The following is a 15,713-nucleotide window of genomic DNA, read 5'->3' on the forward strand; positions in this document are numbered from 1 at the left end:
CACAGCTTCATAATGTGAATCAATAGTCTAAACATGTTTTCAGAGCTTTTTCCACACAGAAAAAGAACAACAGTTAAGATACTGAACATCAGGCTAAGCGCTGGCCTTAAATAGCCTACATCAGTCGAACCCTTGCAGTTGTTCAGTTATTCAGCTTTAAGTACTTTAGTTTTCTCTTATGCAGCTGGCCCCACGGATGTGACCACAGCCAGGCAAACAGCGTTTCTGTGTGAGGTCGACACTTGAGAGAGAGAGCGAGAGAGAGAGAGAGAGAGAGAGAGAGAGAGAGAGAGAGAGAGGTGCTAAAGGAAACATCACAGAGAGCCAAAATTGGAAATGGTTCATTCTTGTTAGGACACACTGTAAAGCATGAACAAGGGCTCTTACTAACAATTATTTTCATTAGTGTCTGATTGATCATACCATTTATGATAGAAAATGTCTTCAAATGACCAGACAAAAACCCTGCTGAATTTATAATCATGTAGAAGAGAAAAATAATCCTGACATTTGAGAAGCTGGAACCAAAAACTGATCAACATTTTTGCTTGATAACTAAACAATGAAATGATTTTCATAGTTTTTACTGATTATGTCATTCGACTAATAGATTAACTGACTTGTTGTTTTGACTCCACAATGAATCCTTTCCACTTTGGACACACTGTGATGTTTCTCTTAGCTTCACCCTCGGGACAAAACGTCAACTTTTACTAAATGATGAGATTTCGATACTTCCCATGAAGTTTTGTAGTAATGGTGGTACTTGAGGAAAGGTCTGGATTAAACCGCAGATATTGGCATGAACTTTAATTTCAATCTGGCCGGCAGTTGTTGAGAGAACTTCCTCTGTTTAAAATGGAGATGAGACAAATCCTGGGTCAGGAAGTCTGCTGCTTCTTGACCATTTTGCCTGGTTCTGGTCATCCCTCTTCTGTCTGGTGTGGAACTGCTGGTGTTTCTCTTGTGTTTCATTTAAAGGCTTTTAACAGCACCATCATCTTCGTCATCATCAGCATCCTCAGCTCCCTGGTTGCCGAGCTACAGCGGATGGAGGCTGGCCCCGGCAGGCCTCCTGCTGTACTTTTAGTGACTGTAGTTTGTTTGTCTGTAGCAGTAGATGAACCTCTGCTCTGTTCAGTCTGCAACACTCACATGTTGGTTACATCTGGCTCTTCTTGTACAGTCAACTGATGGACTGCTGCTTTATTGGTTCTAAATAAGAATAATGAGTTAGTGTTGGTACATAGAATCTATCCCTTTAATATCACTGGTTGTATTTGGCCACTGTGGGCCATTTGCACAAATGAGTAAGCAGATCTGCTTTATGGCTGAACAGGAAGTAACTTGATTTGTGTCTGTTCTAATAACAGTCAGTTTGTAGTGAAGTTTAGTATTGATGTGTCTAACTGCTCACTGTGGCCGTCGGCCTCTGTCTGCTGGAGCTGCACCACCAGGAGCTCAGGTAAGAGTAGAACAAAGTCAGTATGATGCTATAATAGTAAAGGAACTTTGAACAGGAACACAGTATTTTGTTGGCTGCACTTCACTCCACTAAAAAGTAAGTGCGTATTTGTGTGTGTGTGTGTCTACGTTATGTTCTTCCCTGGTGTCAAACTGTCCAGCCCTGTACGGTAACTGTGTGTGTGTCCCACCTCGGTAGGAGTCTGGTCTGAAGGTGAATCACCCAGCATCCTTTGCGGTGCGTCTAAATGGAGCGCAGGGCAAGATGTCCGCCAAAGTCCACAGCCCCTCTGGAGCTCTGGAGGAGTGTGTCGTCACCGAGCTGGAAAGAGGTGTGTGTGTGTGTTTTTTATGAATATATAGTGTCGAGGACAAAAGTCCCCCAAATCTGTGCTATTGGTGCTGATAACCACATCCCTCTGCTCTGTCCTCCAGACAAGTACGCTGTCCGCTTCATCCCCAGGGAGAACGGTGTCCACTCCATCGACGTCAAGTTCAACGGCTCTCACATCCCCGGGAGTCCTTTCCAGGTCCGAGTCGGGGAACCAGGACAGACCGGAGAGCCCGGTCTGGTCTCAGCGTATGGAGCTGGACTGGAGAGAGGCACGACAGGTGGGTTACCTGTATAAATAACAAAATCAGAATATCTGAATATAATTTATGAATTTGAAAAGAAGTTTTGTACATTCAACAAAATAACCACAACTCACTGAAAATAGCCGTTAGTTGTAAAACTGTTTTTTTTTTTTTTTTTTAAATGTTGCAGGTACCCAGTCAGAGTTCATCATCAACAACACTAAGGCGGGCCCCGGGGCCTTGGCCGTGACCATCGAGGGGCCGTCCAAGGTAAAGATGGACTGCCAGGAGGTTCCAGAGGGCTACAAAGTCCTGTACACTCCCATGGCACCTGGAAACTACCTGATCAGCATCAAATATGGAGGACCTAACCACATCACCGGCAGTCCCTTCAAGGCCAAAGTCACAGGTAAACATCAGCATACAAACCAGGTGTTAGTGATGAATGTATGTGTATTTTCATCTCATGTGGGCTCATCACATCTGTGTATTTCTAAAAGCTCCAGAGCTGTTTTACAGCAAGAAATATCTAAATCGGTCTAAAACATCAGCAGTAAACAGCAAACACGTCATTAAAGTATGACTCAAATGGAAAAAAACACAAAGGATTTTATGGAAAGTCATTTTTTAGCATCCAGTCTTTTTTCTTTCACTATGGTCTACTCTCCTGCTCTGCAAAGCACTTTAAAGGGTTTTATTAAAAGTGATTTTTACCTGATTGTTTGGGGTTTTTTTCCCCTCTCTTAGGTCCTCGGCTGGTGAATGTGACCAACGCCAGCGAGACGTCAACTCTAACGGTGGATCCGGCAGTGAGGGCATCCAGCAGCAGCTTCACCCAGAGTGCCATGCCTAGGACGGCCGTCTCCGACGCCAGCAAGGTGCTGAGCCGAGGCCCTGGTCTCAGCAAGGCCTTCGTGGGCCAGAGGAGCAGCTTTTCTGTTGACTGCAGCAAGGCTGGTAAGGAAGACTCCACCCACAACATGATGTCACTGCTTTCTGTTCGGAGGTTTGTCTTCAGCTTACAAATAAATAGTCCCGCAGGTCCCACTAGTGGTAAGAATCTAAGAATCATAACTCCATTTTTCACCCACTCAACAGTTTTGACTTGATTTTAAAGGATTTTAACTGTAAGTTGGCATCAGATGTCTGGGAAGATTTGTAATTATCAGTAACCTTAATTATCAGATACATCCTGATGTAAACATCATTAACACTTTTAACAACACTGATGTTCAGATACTTTACTTGCCCTCCCCTCCTCTTCCCAGGTAAGAACATGCTCCTGGTGGGTGTGCACGGTCCCCAAGTCCCCTGTGAGGAGGTTCTGGTCAAACACTTGGGCAACCTGCAGTACAATGTGAGCTACCTGCTGAAGGAGCGGGGCAACTACATCCTGGCGGTCAAGTGGGGCGACGACCACATCCCAGGCTCCCCCTTCCACGTCACCGTGCCGTGATGCGCCAAGAAAAACCCGCCGTCTCTCCTCCGGCACCATTTTGCATCCCTGTACGAGTGGACACATTAGCTGCGCTGCAAACGGCTGTCAAAGTTGCTTAACAAAGCTACGTGTGCTAATTTTGTTTTTCGGATGTGTTCAGTTGAAATCTCACGTTTCAAGGATCTTCTGCCCCGATTTAAAATTGGTGTACTTGTTGAAATGTTTTTCAATCTGCCAAACTGCCGTTCAAAAAGGAAACAAGTCAGTTTTTAAAGCCCCTATGAAATTGAGGAGAAGGGAAAATTAACTCATCTGTTTATGAGTCTCAGTGTTAGTTGGACACGTTCTCAGCAGTGAATCATGGAGGCAAACTGGTAAGTGGATACTGTTATCTGGAATAAAGCTGGAGCTGTAAATAAAATGGAAAAAGAAATGACCTGATTGGTAAAGAGATCTCATCTGTTGATTTTTGCTGCCCTCAAATTATCAATCGACAAATTTTGCACTTGACAGTAGTTTTTATGCTTGATTGGTAAATTAAAAGCTTGCTGGTTCTACAGGAGAAGTTATCTGGTGGCAGCTCAGTGTCTCTGTGTGTTCCCAAAATGTTAAAACTAGATTTGGGGAAAGGTTTGGACTGAGATGGACGGAGCCAGACTTTTAAATGCTGACGTTGAGAAAAATAACTGGAATTACACAGAACCTTGCTTCAGGTTACACAGTGCCAGGGCCAAAATGAAAATGAGAGACACTGATTGTGCACCAGTGAGCCATAAGACCAGCTTCTGAGTCCTGTCAAATCCCTCAGTTTTCTCTGGTCCACCTGCTGCCACAGAGAACCAGCCAATTATGACCAAATCTCTGCAGAACGTCTCCCTCCACAATTATGAAGAGCTGTGAACGAAACAAATGTCTCAACATCTCAATTCTAAGAAGAAAACTGGAGTTCTGTGTTTGGTTTACTGTCAATATGGTGTTTCTTTAAAATGACAGACTGGAAGCGTCAAACTGTTCACGACTACTGATGTTTATTGTAGAATTCTTGCTCTTAATCTTTAGCGCCCAGAATCCCATTAGAGTTCGAACTGTTGCCATAATGAATCAACGACTGTTAAAGCTGCCTTCACACTACTGGTTCCTGCACTGTAATACAGACTACTTAACTATGTGCTGGAGTTTTTGGGTTCATTGCTGTTTTCTTTTGTCCCTTCAGCTGCGTTTTCACACAAACAAATCTGACTTTTAACTTTAAGGCTCAGCTCTGATCTGATGTCAGTCACTGCAGATCTGAGCTGAAGAATTAGAGGTTAGATTTTCAGTTTGTGTGTAAATGTGGATGAATCTGTCTTAATGTCTTACCGGGAAGTTGTTGCCTAATCATTGCTACTTTTGATACTTAAGGGATGAGAGGATTTTTGTATGGGGAAAAAAACCTTATCATTTTGTATTAGTGAATGGGTGTTTTAATGTGAAACTAAACCCTGAGATGATGTACATTTGATAATTAAAATCAACTGGAATTACGAAGATTGACTTTAGTCTTTTTGTTTCTTTTCTTTTCTTCTATTCTGCTGTTAAAAGCTACTGGTTTCCATTGTAATATGGAGAAAACTCTTTAAAATAAAACACATTCTAAGTCTGAAAAAGCTCCACCTATTCTCTGACTCACCAGATAAACCAGGAAGTCTGAAAAAACACAAACGACGAGAGGCAGACAATAAAATTCACCTTCACCACGCCTTGTACCCAGAAAGGACCGTTACAGGAGTGAGTGCTGCACTACTGACAGACTGACACTTCTACAGTACCTGTTCCAGACGTTGAATTTCAACTTTATTGGAGCCACGACTCAAAGTGAAAGTGAGTTTAAGGGAACGTTGAAGGAAATCGTAGCGAAAGTGGAGCAACAACTTACTGACTTCCTGTTGTCTCGCTCTGCCTGTCTGGTTATCAGCTTCACACGAGAGAAAAAATGTCTCACCAGTCTGAGAAGGATCTCTCCTGTGCTGTCTGCCAGGACATCTTCAGAGATCCTGTGTTCCTGTCGTGTACTCACAGCTTCTGTAAAGCCTGTCTGCACACATGGTGGAGGGAGAAACAACTACAGGAGTGTCCAGTTTGTAAGAAAATATCTCTGCAAAGTGATCCACCCTGTAACTTGGTGTTAAAGAACCTGTGTGAGACCTTCTTACTGCAAAGGCATCAGAGAGATCCAGAGGCTCTCTGCAGTCTGCACTCTGAGAAACTCAGACTCTTCTGTCTGGATCATCAGCAGCCAGTTTGTGTCGTCTGTCGAGACTCAAAAACACACATCAACCACAGATTCAGACCGATTGATGAAGCTGCACTGGATCTTAGAGAGGAGCTCCAGAAGTCCCTGAAGCCCCTACAGGACAAACTGAAGCTCTTTGAACAAGTTAAAGGAAACTGTGACCAAACAGCAGAACACATTAAGGTTCAGGCCCAGAACACAGAGAGGCTGATTAAGGAGCAGTTTAAGAAGCTTCGTCACTTCCTACAAGAGGAAGAGGAGGCCAGGATCTCTGCTCTGAGGGAGGAAGAGGAGCAGAAGAGTCAGGTGATGAAGGAGAAGACTGAGGCTCTGAGCAGAGACACAGCAGCTCTTTCAGACACCATCAGAGCCACAGAGGAGGAGCTGAGAGCTGAAGACGTCTCATTCCTGCTCAACTACAAGGCTGCAGTGGAAAGAATCCAGCAGCGCCCCCTGCTGGAGGATCCACAGCTGCTCTCAGGAGCTCTGATAGACGTGGCCAAACACCTGGGCAACCTGAGCTTCAACATCTGGAACAAGATGAAGGAGGTGGTCTCCTACACTCCTGTGATTCTGGACCCAAACTCTGCTCATCCACACCTCCTCCTGTCTGATGACCTGACCAGTGTGAGATGTGGAGAGAAACAGCAGGTTCCTGAAAACCCAGAGAGGTTTGACTACTATCCCATCGTCCTCGGCTCTGAGGGCTTTGACTCAGGGACTCACACATGGGATGTCGAGGTTGGAGACAGTACAGACTGGAAAGTTGGCGTGTTAGCAGAGTCTGTCCACAGGAAGGGAGAGCCAATATCTGGATTGTGGAGGGTGGGGTTCTATAGAGGTCAATACTCAGTACGCTCACTACCAGAACTCTCCACCGTTCTCTTTTTGGAGAAGAAGCTCCAGAGGATCAGAATTCATGTGGACTTGGAGAGAGGAAAGCTGTCATTCTCTGATCCTGATACTAACACACACATACACACTATCACACACACTTTCACTGAGAGGCTCGTTCCATACATTAGCAACCTGAATAAACTCCCACTGAAAATATTAGCAGTGAGGAAATCTGTGACAGTAAAGCAGAGCATGTAGATGTGGCTGTTTACAGGATGATGATGGTGATGATGAGTACGCAGAATAGATAACTGTTAAGGGATGCATCTTTCAAGGCTTTTCTCTTAATTGATTATTCGATATATGTTAACAAAAAGCACATCTTTCCATAAATAACTTCTTGAACTACTGGCTTGGTGCATAATCAACACAGAATCTATTTATATGGGTTATATTTGAGCTGTTACATAGTTGAACATTAATCACATATAGACTGTTACATTTTGCCGTGGCTTTGTCTGACACATGGAAAAACCTATTTGAAGAAATCACCCTGGTTGGTCCAAAATGTTGTCAAAAATGTTTCATGTATTTGCTCCAAGGGATGAAACAAAACAAAAAGACAGAAATTCTCTCAGATGCATATTAAATATTTCTGAGTATCTTACTTTTAATATAGTAAGTCTGGTAAGTGTTTTGAAGGCTTTTATTCTATTGTATTTTGAAGACATAGCAGGAACCAGAAATACACAATGAGTGGATTTGGGGTATTTTTGTCATAAAATATGTTGTGTTGAGTTGACTCTCAGTCAACAGTCAGTTTGAAGAATACAGCTAATGGTAAATACAAGATCTGTCCCATAATCCATCCAGGTGTTTGGCCAGGCGATGTTAGTGTCCAATTAAGGACAATATGATATTATAAATGTTAATAACTGTTTCTAGCTCACAACACAACTCATCGTCAACAAGAATTATTACTCTTCCACACAACCTGCCGCTGTCTGATCATCAGCTGATACGAACATTTAACTTCATATGTGCTGCATAATGTCCCGCCTGCTCGCCTCCACCAGCACAGACACTTTGGCTGCTCTGACACAACCCCACCCATTCTCTAAGTTACCTGAAACAGACCAGGAGACGAGGTCTGTTGTTCTTACTCTGGCCGGTAAAACCACAGAGAAGGGCAAAGTCCACTCTCAGATGGCACCTACTGGAATATCTGACCTGCTGCAGACTCCACAGATTCAATTTAAAGTGAAACAGAGCTCCAGATCAATGTAATTCCTAGGGGAACTCTGCTCATCCAGGATTCTCTCTGTTTTATATCTGGCTTGTGTGGTATTTGGAAGTGTATTTCAATGTGCACGCAGCACCGTGGCCGGCTGGAGGCAGACAAGTTATCATTAGACAAAAAAAAAAAAATTAGGAACATTGTAAATGGACTTCTTGATTACTATGAATTAGGATTTAAACATTTATATAGGGACGATTCTGTCCAAAAAAGACCACATACGTTAGGATCCAGTCTTTTTCTTCTTTCTCTTTCTTCTTGTATAACATTCTCACAGCGATATGAACAATTAATGTCATTACGTAGTCAATAAAACTTATGTCCCCAAGAACCACAATCTGTAGTTTTTCATTCATCATTTCCAGATGATCTGGTAAAATCTGGGATTTTACATCCAGTTATTCATTGTCTCATTTTGAAAAACCAACAGGTTATCAGTTGGCTGTGGGTTTGACTAAATGTTATATCTGACCTCATATAAAAAAAACCTGGGTATGATTTATTCATATATGGTGGCTATAATTTATTTGTATATATGTATAATTTATTTGTATATATGTCAGACATGACATTTCTCATTGTCACTATGTAAGCATAAAATGGAAAATACTAATACAGACACTATTATGGGTCTATAATCACTCTAAACGCCAGGGATTTAAGATGGTCAGATCCCATATTGACCATTTCTGGCCACACAAGGCACCGCTCAAAGGCTCAAAGGCTGCAAGTATTGAAAAGGGATTAGATTTAGGTTAGTGTTACAGGTTTGTAGGGGTGGAGGAACAGGATGTGTGTGTGTGTGTGTGTGTCTCATGTTTCCCTGTGTTACAGAGCGTCATCTGATCCACATATCATTTCCACAGTGAGAGGCTTATCCTGCACAGTCCTGCAACAGGCACACCAAAGGTAAATGAAGATATCTTTAACAATTATCTAATCTAATTCTTTCATAATGGGATTTCAGCAATGCAGTAGCTCCACTATGTAGGTAATGGCATTTTACATTTCAAACTCATTTGCAGTATCATCCTAAAGTAAACTGAGACTTGTGCGAATTTGAGATGTGTCAGGCTAGAGACAAAATGATCAAACATGATGACAAAGAAAACTCATCCAGTATGTGACAGGAATGTCTAACATAAACCTTTGACAGTTTTATTTGACCAAAGTTTTGGATTATTCATAAAGTTATCCAACAAATGACAAAAGATGTAATCAGTTGCTACCTTTCAAGTTGACCCTCATCAGTGTTTTCTGATCAGACGGGGATATATAGAGATTTTTAGTATTCCCAATTCATGTGACTGTTTTCTCATTTGCCACCTACATAGTTAAGATTTGGTTAATTTAAATCAATTGACAGTATTTGGTTAAGGTTAGAGAAAGATTGTGGTCTTCCTTTAAAGAAACAAACACTGACTGTTGGTAGGAACTAGACTCTCCAGGCAACAGTCCTGTAGTTTTCTGTTATGACTGGCAGCTTTAATTATTTCAACTTTGTTTGTGAGATTAGGAGTCGTAGTTGCCTTCCCTCCTTCAGTTTTTATGCTAATCTTTTGTACTGATGATACAGTGGGGTGAGTTTCATGTCCATGCATGGTTTGGACAGCTCCACCAGTCACTCAGCAACACTGTCAATGAATAACCATTTGACACCATTTCCTTAGTAGAGAACTAACACTGACCAACAAAGCTTCTTTTAGTCGTTCATGTTAAAATCCCCCTAAATGTAGTCTCATAAAGACATAACTCTGTATAAAACTGTGCCAAAATGGTAAACTGAGTGGTTAAATTAAGCCTCCTTGCAGGACATGCGTTGCTTGCTGACGACTCAGAGCCAGAACTGCTACCGAGAGCAGATCCAGAAGGAGATGTTGACCCGTTTGGCCTGGAAGAGCCGCTATGCTAAGCTTTACCCAACCTGCCACGATCCTGGAAACAGAGAGAGCACAGAGCCAACTCTGCTGCCCCATCTGCCTGCTGACAGCCGGTGAGCAGAAAGAGTTGAGTGTGTCTGTGCTGTAAAACAGAACAGTGTTAGACGTCAGAGGCCTTTATGAAGTTAAATAACTTCCTCCTAAACTATTGATAATTCACATTAATCTTGTGCTCCACCCACCAGTGCTGTCCTGCCTCCTGTTACCAGGACACCTGAGAAGCAGAGCGACCTTCCTCCTCCTCCTCCTCTGCCTCCTTCCATGCCCTCTGTGGACGGGGAGGGGCGGCTCAGTGTGGCCCCCCAGATGAGGCCAGTTTCTCCCCAGACCAGACACGCTCTCTATCAGGACTCCTCTCATCACGTACGAATCGCTGTGACTATTAATGTCCTTTTACATTAGTTTGACGTACCAACATACAGTTGAGTAGAAGTGTGCGTGTGTGTGTGTGTGTGTGTGTGTGTGTGTGTGTGTGTGTGTAAAATTACTAATAGAGTGAAAAACTGAATTTGTCCAAGGGGTCAAATAAAGTAATTACCATTATTATGCGCACCTTACTGTATTTTTTGACCTGCCAGAAAATAAACGTTAAACAAGATATGTTCAAAAGTCATTCTAAACAAACTGTCCTGTGCAGGGTAAAGGACGGAGTCTGTACCTGCGCAGACGTGGCCAGATTAGACCTGAGGAGAAGTTTGCCTTCCCTCTGCTCTCATCCTGGGAGTATGGGTGGAGGCTGGGTAAGTTTGGGGAACAGTCTGCTTCACCTCTGTCGGTTAAGCTTTGTTTATGTGCATCCTTCAAATGTGACATCATTGCGCCTTTAATGTGAAGTGCTTAACCAAGTTGTTGTGGCACCTCCCAATTTCTGAGACAAGGCATCTATTGTATTTAACCCTTTGAGGGTCTTCAGCACTTTCTAGTGTGTTATGATTTTTATTTTTAGCATATTTTATCAGTTTTTCATGCATATTGCTTATAATTTTGCAAGATGGTGAATTTTTCAGAGTTCTCAATTTTTTTCATGTATTTTTTGTGTATTTTAGACCATAAAATGATGCGCATCATGACAAAAACATGGCAATTTAAGGGTTAATTTTTTAAAAAACTAATTAAAATTTGATATGTATGATTAGGGCTGATGCTGGTCTAAAAAACTATTTAAAAAAAATTTAAAAAAAAGAAAGATTTTTAACATTTTTATGGCTTGTTTTTATGCATACACATTTATGTGTGTAAGGATCTTTAACGTGATTATTTCTGAGGACCTTCAAGGGGTTAATCTCAGTTTGGAGTTTGAGGGTAGATTGGCTGAACTTGACCCCTCATCGATAGACCACAGAGGCCTTCATGGTCTCATGGACAGACCATCTCCTCGTGCTTGTTTTTTAGGTTTATTACCCTTAAACACAACATTTCTTCTTCACCACTGACGAACTGTATAGCAAAGCTTGGAGCCATGTTTGGTCTATGACATTCTTTCAATAACACTTGTTAACTTCTTGCTTCTTCACAGAATATTCTGTTTGTAAACTCCCTGGCTGTTTGGAGAACATTGCCAGGGAAAGTGCTTTGACCCTAAAAGCCCCTGCAGCTCACACAAACTTAACACCTCAAAATGTATCAGGACGCCCACAGAAATATCCAGATTTAATGTAGTAAATGTGTCTAATTCTTTTCACTCAGAAACACAGATGGGAACCTCTGGTTACTCTTAATCACCCTGCCTGTTTATAGCCATCATCCTCCATCATTCAACATTTTCTCTTTGTTCTAGATCATTTGTTTTCTCCAGATTAATGGAGTCTGCCTGGATCCACAGGTGACTACACTCTGGATTACAGAACTCCGTCCCGCGCCAAGTCGTCGGTGGTGAAAAACACCTTCTACACCAGGAATGGTGTATTCAGCAGCCCGTCAGCCACCGACACACTGGCCTGAAATTCAGCCTTCAGACACCAGAGGTAGAACAGCGAACAGGCTCCCAAGTAACAAGCTAAATCCTGGTTTGTTTTAAAACACCTCCTTTTTTTTTTGGGTTACCAGCGCTACTAAATCCTAAAACGTCCCCTCACTACATGTCATTTGGGAGAATAATAAACCAGTCTGGCAAATTTTGGGGCGCAAAATAAAATCCTGGCATTCGAAGTTTCTCCAACAAAATTAGGGAGTGTATCTCTTACCACTTTCGATATTTATATCAAAATGACACCAATTTTTGTTCTGTTTTACCACCTTTCTATGTTTTTTGAGCTTAATTACTTTGTTTTTTGTGACTCTGACTTACTTACCTACTTAGTGAGATGTCAGACAACAACTGAAAGAGCAACAGTGTGAAGGGGTATGCATGATGGGGTGCGAGGGTCTTTCCAATCAGGTTCCCTGTGTGAATGATGATGATGATGGGAGAAAACAAATGTAAATGGAACGGATAAATCTGTCCAGAAATCCTGTGACACGGTCTGTTTAGTGTGTCTGCCAAACCTGATACTATGATGGATAATTAATGACCTGTTGGCCGGGTATCAGTCAGAAAGTTATTCACTTGATACCTCAGTGTCTTTAAATAGTGAGTCACCAGAGGAAGTGCTACACACAACAACATTAAATATTTTATTCTTTAATCAGTTATTCCATTGTACTTCCACCAAGCAGTGTATTTTTCTTCCTGTTGTACAGACGTATGCATAACTCACTATATAATGCAGTCGGGTCAAGTTTAACTTTTAATGAAAAAAAAAGTCATGATCATGACCTTTTCCATCCTACTGCTACATCCTACAACTACACTACATTGCTTCATCAGACTGTGATTTTTCAAAAATAGATAAAAATAAAATAAAATGCCACCTTTTTACAGCAATAACAATAAGTTCAATTTGTGCAAAGAAAAAACAACAAATACAGATTTTTGGCAACAACCTATTAACAACACCAAAACAAGTTGTGAGGGCTCAGGTCACTGTATCACTGCCCTCACAACAATAACAAAGAAAGTTCAATCTGTGCAATAAAAAAGTGCAGGAATCTATGTTACTGTCGTCCCACTTTGTCTTCTTTGAATCTGTAAGACGTCTCCTGTTTTTTTTCGTTGGCGACCGCCACTTTGAAGCCTTGAGTCCTGCTTTACAGGAGTCGCCATATTGTTTTCAAGGCCCTCGCCATCTTGGTTTTTTTTAGCACCAGAGGAGACAAACTGCAGCTAGTTTGTTTAAGGAAACGGGACAGGCAGCTGAATCCATGCAAAATGTGATACAGAGTTTTACTACTGTACTGCTGGTGGTAACGCCATTCATGGCCAGATATCATCTAAGGAACAGCTGAGCAGTCAGACAATATGAAAAGAGCCTGTCAATCAGACCCAGTATCATTAACATCAACTGATGTTCAGAGCAATATAGAGTGTTTTTCCATCAAACTACGTCACCTACTGGGGGGGCATATATACAGTCAGTCATGAGACGGAGTTGATGGCGCCTGCATGAACCCGAGTGAATAAACCATGCCGCTGTTCAGTACGTCGTTGTCCGCTTGGAGCATAACTACATCACAAAAACATTACAATGGCAACGAGGAGGCTAGGCTAACATGAAAAAAACATGGCGAGCATGGCAGTAAACACCGCTTCTCTCCCGCTTTTTGACACGGAAACTGACCCTGGCTCTGTCGGACCTCGCTGGAATAAATGGCTGCAAAGGTTTGAAAACTACACCACTGCAATGAACATTACCGGATGTCAGGAAATTATTTCTATAAGACAAGAACTGTATTTTCACTGTTAGTTCGTACCACAAAATTTCCCAACACACAAGATAAACTCTCAGAGACAGAGATCTCAGTTCAAAGTTTTACTTGCAACAAGCAAGGAGTACAGGCAAAGATCTACATCTGCACTGAGCAGTCTCAGTATCTGTCAAGCATATATATGTAAAGTTCCTCCTCTCAGCAGTCCTCCGCCGCACCCTGCTCCCTCTCCTCCTTGCAGGGGCGGTTGGTGGGAAGCGCAGGTACGCTGACTCCTCACCGATCAAGGCCTTCTCGAACTCTTCTTATCTTAAGAACGCACAGTCCGATACATCCTACACACACTTCATCTCTTTGGTATTGTGGGGAATTTTAATACTACTTTTAATACTACTTTTAATCACTACTTATAAAAAGGCCAAATATATAATACTGTGTGCCTTAAATTTGTACTAACAACACTATATGTAAAACTAATTACAGAACACTGGATTTGAATTAGCAATAATAACTGTATGACTAACATTATATTAATAATAAACTGTATCACCTTTATTTGAACTAACTAAGTGACCTGTGAGTGAACTAATAACACTATATAATCAACCATTAGAACCATTTGTGTTGCTAACACTGGAAGCTCAGTTCTTACTGACAATGTATGCACTGTTTTTAATCTGCAGGGAGAGACATATTAATGCAATGCACCGCCACAGGGAAGAGCCATACCCCAAAGTTGATAAAGAGGGGAACAAGCACTGGCCCCAGGATGTTTATGGCAAGAAAGCACAAGCACGCTTACATGCACTACTACACACCTCATAAACTACATTCCACACCCAGTAGGCCTACTGGGAGCTCCAAGGACGAGGTTGGTGGGAGGCCATCATTGTAACAGCAGGATGAGATAACTGCAGGGGAGGGATGTTCTCAGAATGACTCCATTGTAAGATGCACACACATGATAGGGAAAGGTCACCAGGGAGGATACTTTGTTTACAGGTGCGGCTGCTGGATGAAGGTCGTGATGCCAAGAGGCTGGGACCAGCCTGTGCACCAACGAAGGGAGGGCCAAGTCTAAACCGCGGTTACTCCCCACCTAGACAACCAATCAAAAATAATTGTATTCTTGGTGGAATGTATATACTGTTACTACATATGTGTTTCGGGGCTCACTCTTTGACCTGTTGGCTACAGACTAACAGCTTGCTGACTGTGGTTTTCAGAGCTCAGACTGAGTCCTTGGCCAAGATCAATACTTATTCACACAGAAAATAAAACACCTTAAATGAGAGAAGTTGCCTGTCCTTCATCGAAAAAAACGAACACGCGACAGTATCAGTATAAAGGTCACAGCAACTATCACACAGTCCTGCATCAGGCTAAAACTTCATGATAATAAAGCATAAATGTATTAACATAAAAATGTATTAACAAACGTGTATGCATATTTTCTATTTCCTGACACCGGAGATGCTAGGCTTAAAGCACTATTGTTGCACGTAGCAGGAGAAAGAGTGCATGATATTTACGACACATTGGCAGCCGAAGATGACAAATATGCAGACACAAAGCAGAAGTTATCTGGATACTTCTCTCCCAAGAAAAATGTACAGTACCAAGTGTACATCTTCAGAAAAGCCGTGCAGGAACCAGGAGAAAATTTGGACAGTCATCACACCAGACTAAGGATGCTAGCTAAGAACTGTGAGTTTGCAGATATTGGAGCAGAGATGAAAACACAAATAATACAAAGCTGTCCATCATCCAGGCTGCGCAGAAAAGCACTGAGGGAGCCCGAGCTAACCCTAGATGAGCTTCTTGACCATGGACAGTCAACAAGCTGGATCAAAAATCTGTGGAGAAAAATCCAAATAACAGCAGATGGTCAGAAAAACGACGCTCAGACAACCGCTGCAGGAACTGTGGAGGTAAATACCCTCATGATGGTGAATGTCCTGCTAAAAACAAACAATGCAGAGCCTGTGGTAAACTAAACCACTTTGCAAGACAATGTCGCTCAAAACTCAAAGACATCAACACAAAGCAACCACAAAAACTAGGCTAACCTGCATCCTAAGAAGGTCCATCACATAACAAAGACTGCACCAGGTGGGAAAACAGAGCACAGTTCTTCCAGCAGTG

The 15,713-nt window shown here is 42.1% G+C and overlaps 3 protein-coding genes across 4 annotated transcripts in view; all 3 read left to right on the plus strand.

Moving 5' to 3' along the window:
- Nucleotides 1-5,005, plus strand: part of flnbl (filamin B, like) — a 62,701-nt gene extending 57,696 nt beyond the window's left edge. For both annotated transcript variants that reach the window (XM_070840207.1, XM_070840217.1), the window contains 5 exons: nucleotides 1,664-1,796; nucleotides 1,900-2,076; nucleotides 2,231-2,449; nucleotides 2,788-2,997; nucleotides 3,309-5,005. In XM_070840207.1, coding sequence (XP_070696308.1) covers nucleotides 1,664-1,796; nucleotides 1,900-2,076; nucleotides 2,231-2,449; nucleotides 2,788-2,997; nucleotides 3,309-3,496 — 927 coding nt within the window. In that variant the 3' untranslated portion in view covers nucleotides 3,497-5,005. The remainder of the gene's footprint in view (nucleotides 1-1,663; nucleotides 1,797-1,899; nucleotides 2,077-2,230; nucleotides 2,450-2,787; nucleotides 2,998-3,308) is intronic.
- A 289-nt stretch (nucleotides 5,006-5,294) lies between these two features.
- LOC139210343 (nuclear factor 7, ovary-like) lies at nucleotides 5,295-6,845 on the plus strand. Its single transcript, XM_070840375.1, has one exon. The coding sequence runs from the start codon at nucleotides 5,451-5,453 to the stop codon at nucleotides 6,843-6,845; it is 1,395 nt and encodes a 464-aa protein (XP_070696476.1). The 5' UTR covers nucleotides 5,295-5,450.
- A 1,871-nt stretch (nucleotides 6,846-8,716) lies between these two features.
- Nucleotides 8,717-11,888, plus strand: LOC139219830 (protein SPMIP1). Its single transcript, XM_070851821.1, has 5 exons — nucleotides 8,717-8,793; nucleotides 9,696-9,877; nucleotides 10,010-10,187; nucleotides 10,462-10,564; nucleotides 11,647-11,888. The coding sequence occupies exons 2-5, from the start codon at nucleotides 9,699-9,701 to the stop codon at nucleotides 11,763-11,765; spliced, it is 579 nt and encodes a 192-aa protein (XP_070707922.1). The 5' UTR covers nucleotides 8,717-8,793; nucleotides 9,696-9,698; the 3' UTR covers nucleotides 11,766-11,888.
- Nucleotides 11,889-15,713: the final 3,825 nt, after the last annotated feature.

This window comes from Pempheris klunzingeri, chromosome 2, assembly GCF_042242105.1.
Source record: "Pempheris klunzingeri isolate RE-2024b chromosome 2, fPemKlu1.hap1, whole genome shotgun sequence".
Lineage (NCBI taxonomy): Eukaryota > Metazoa > Chordata > Actinopteri > Acropomatiformes > Pempheridae > Pempheris > Pempheris klunzingeri.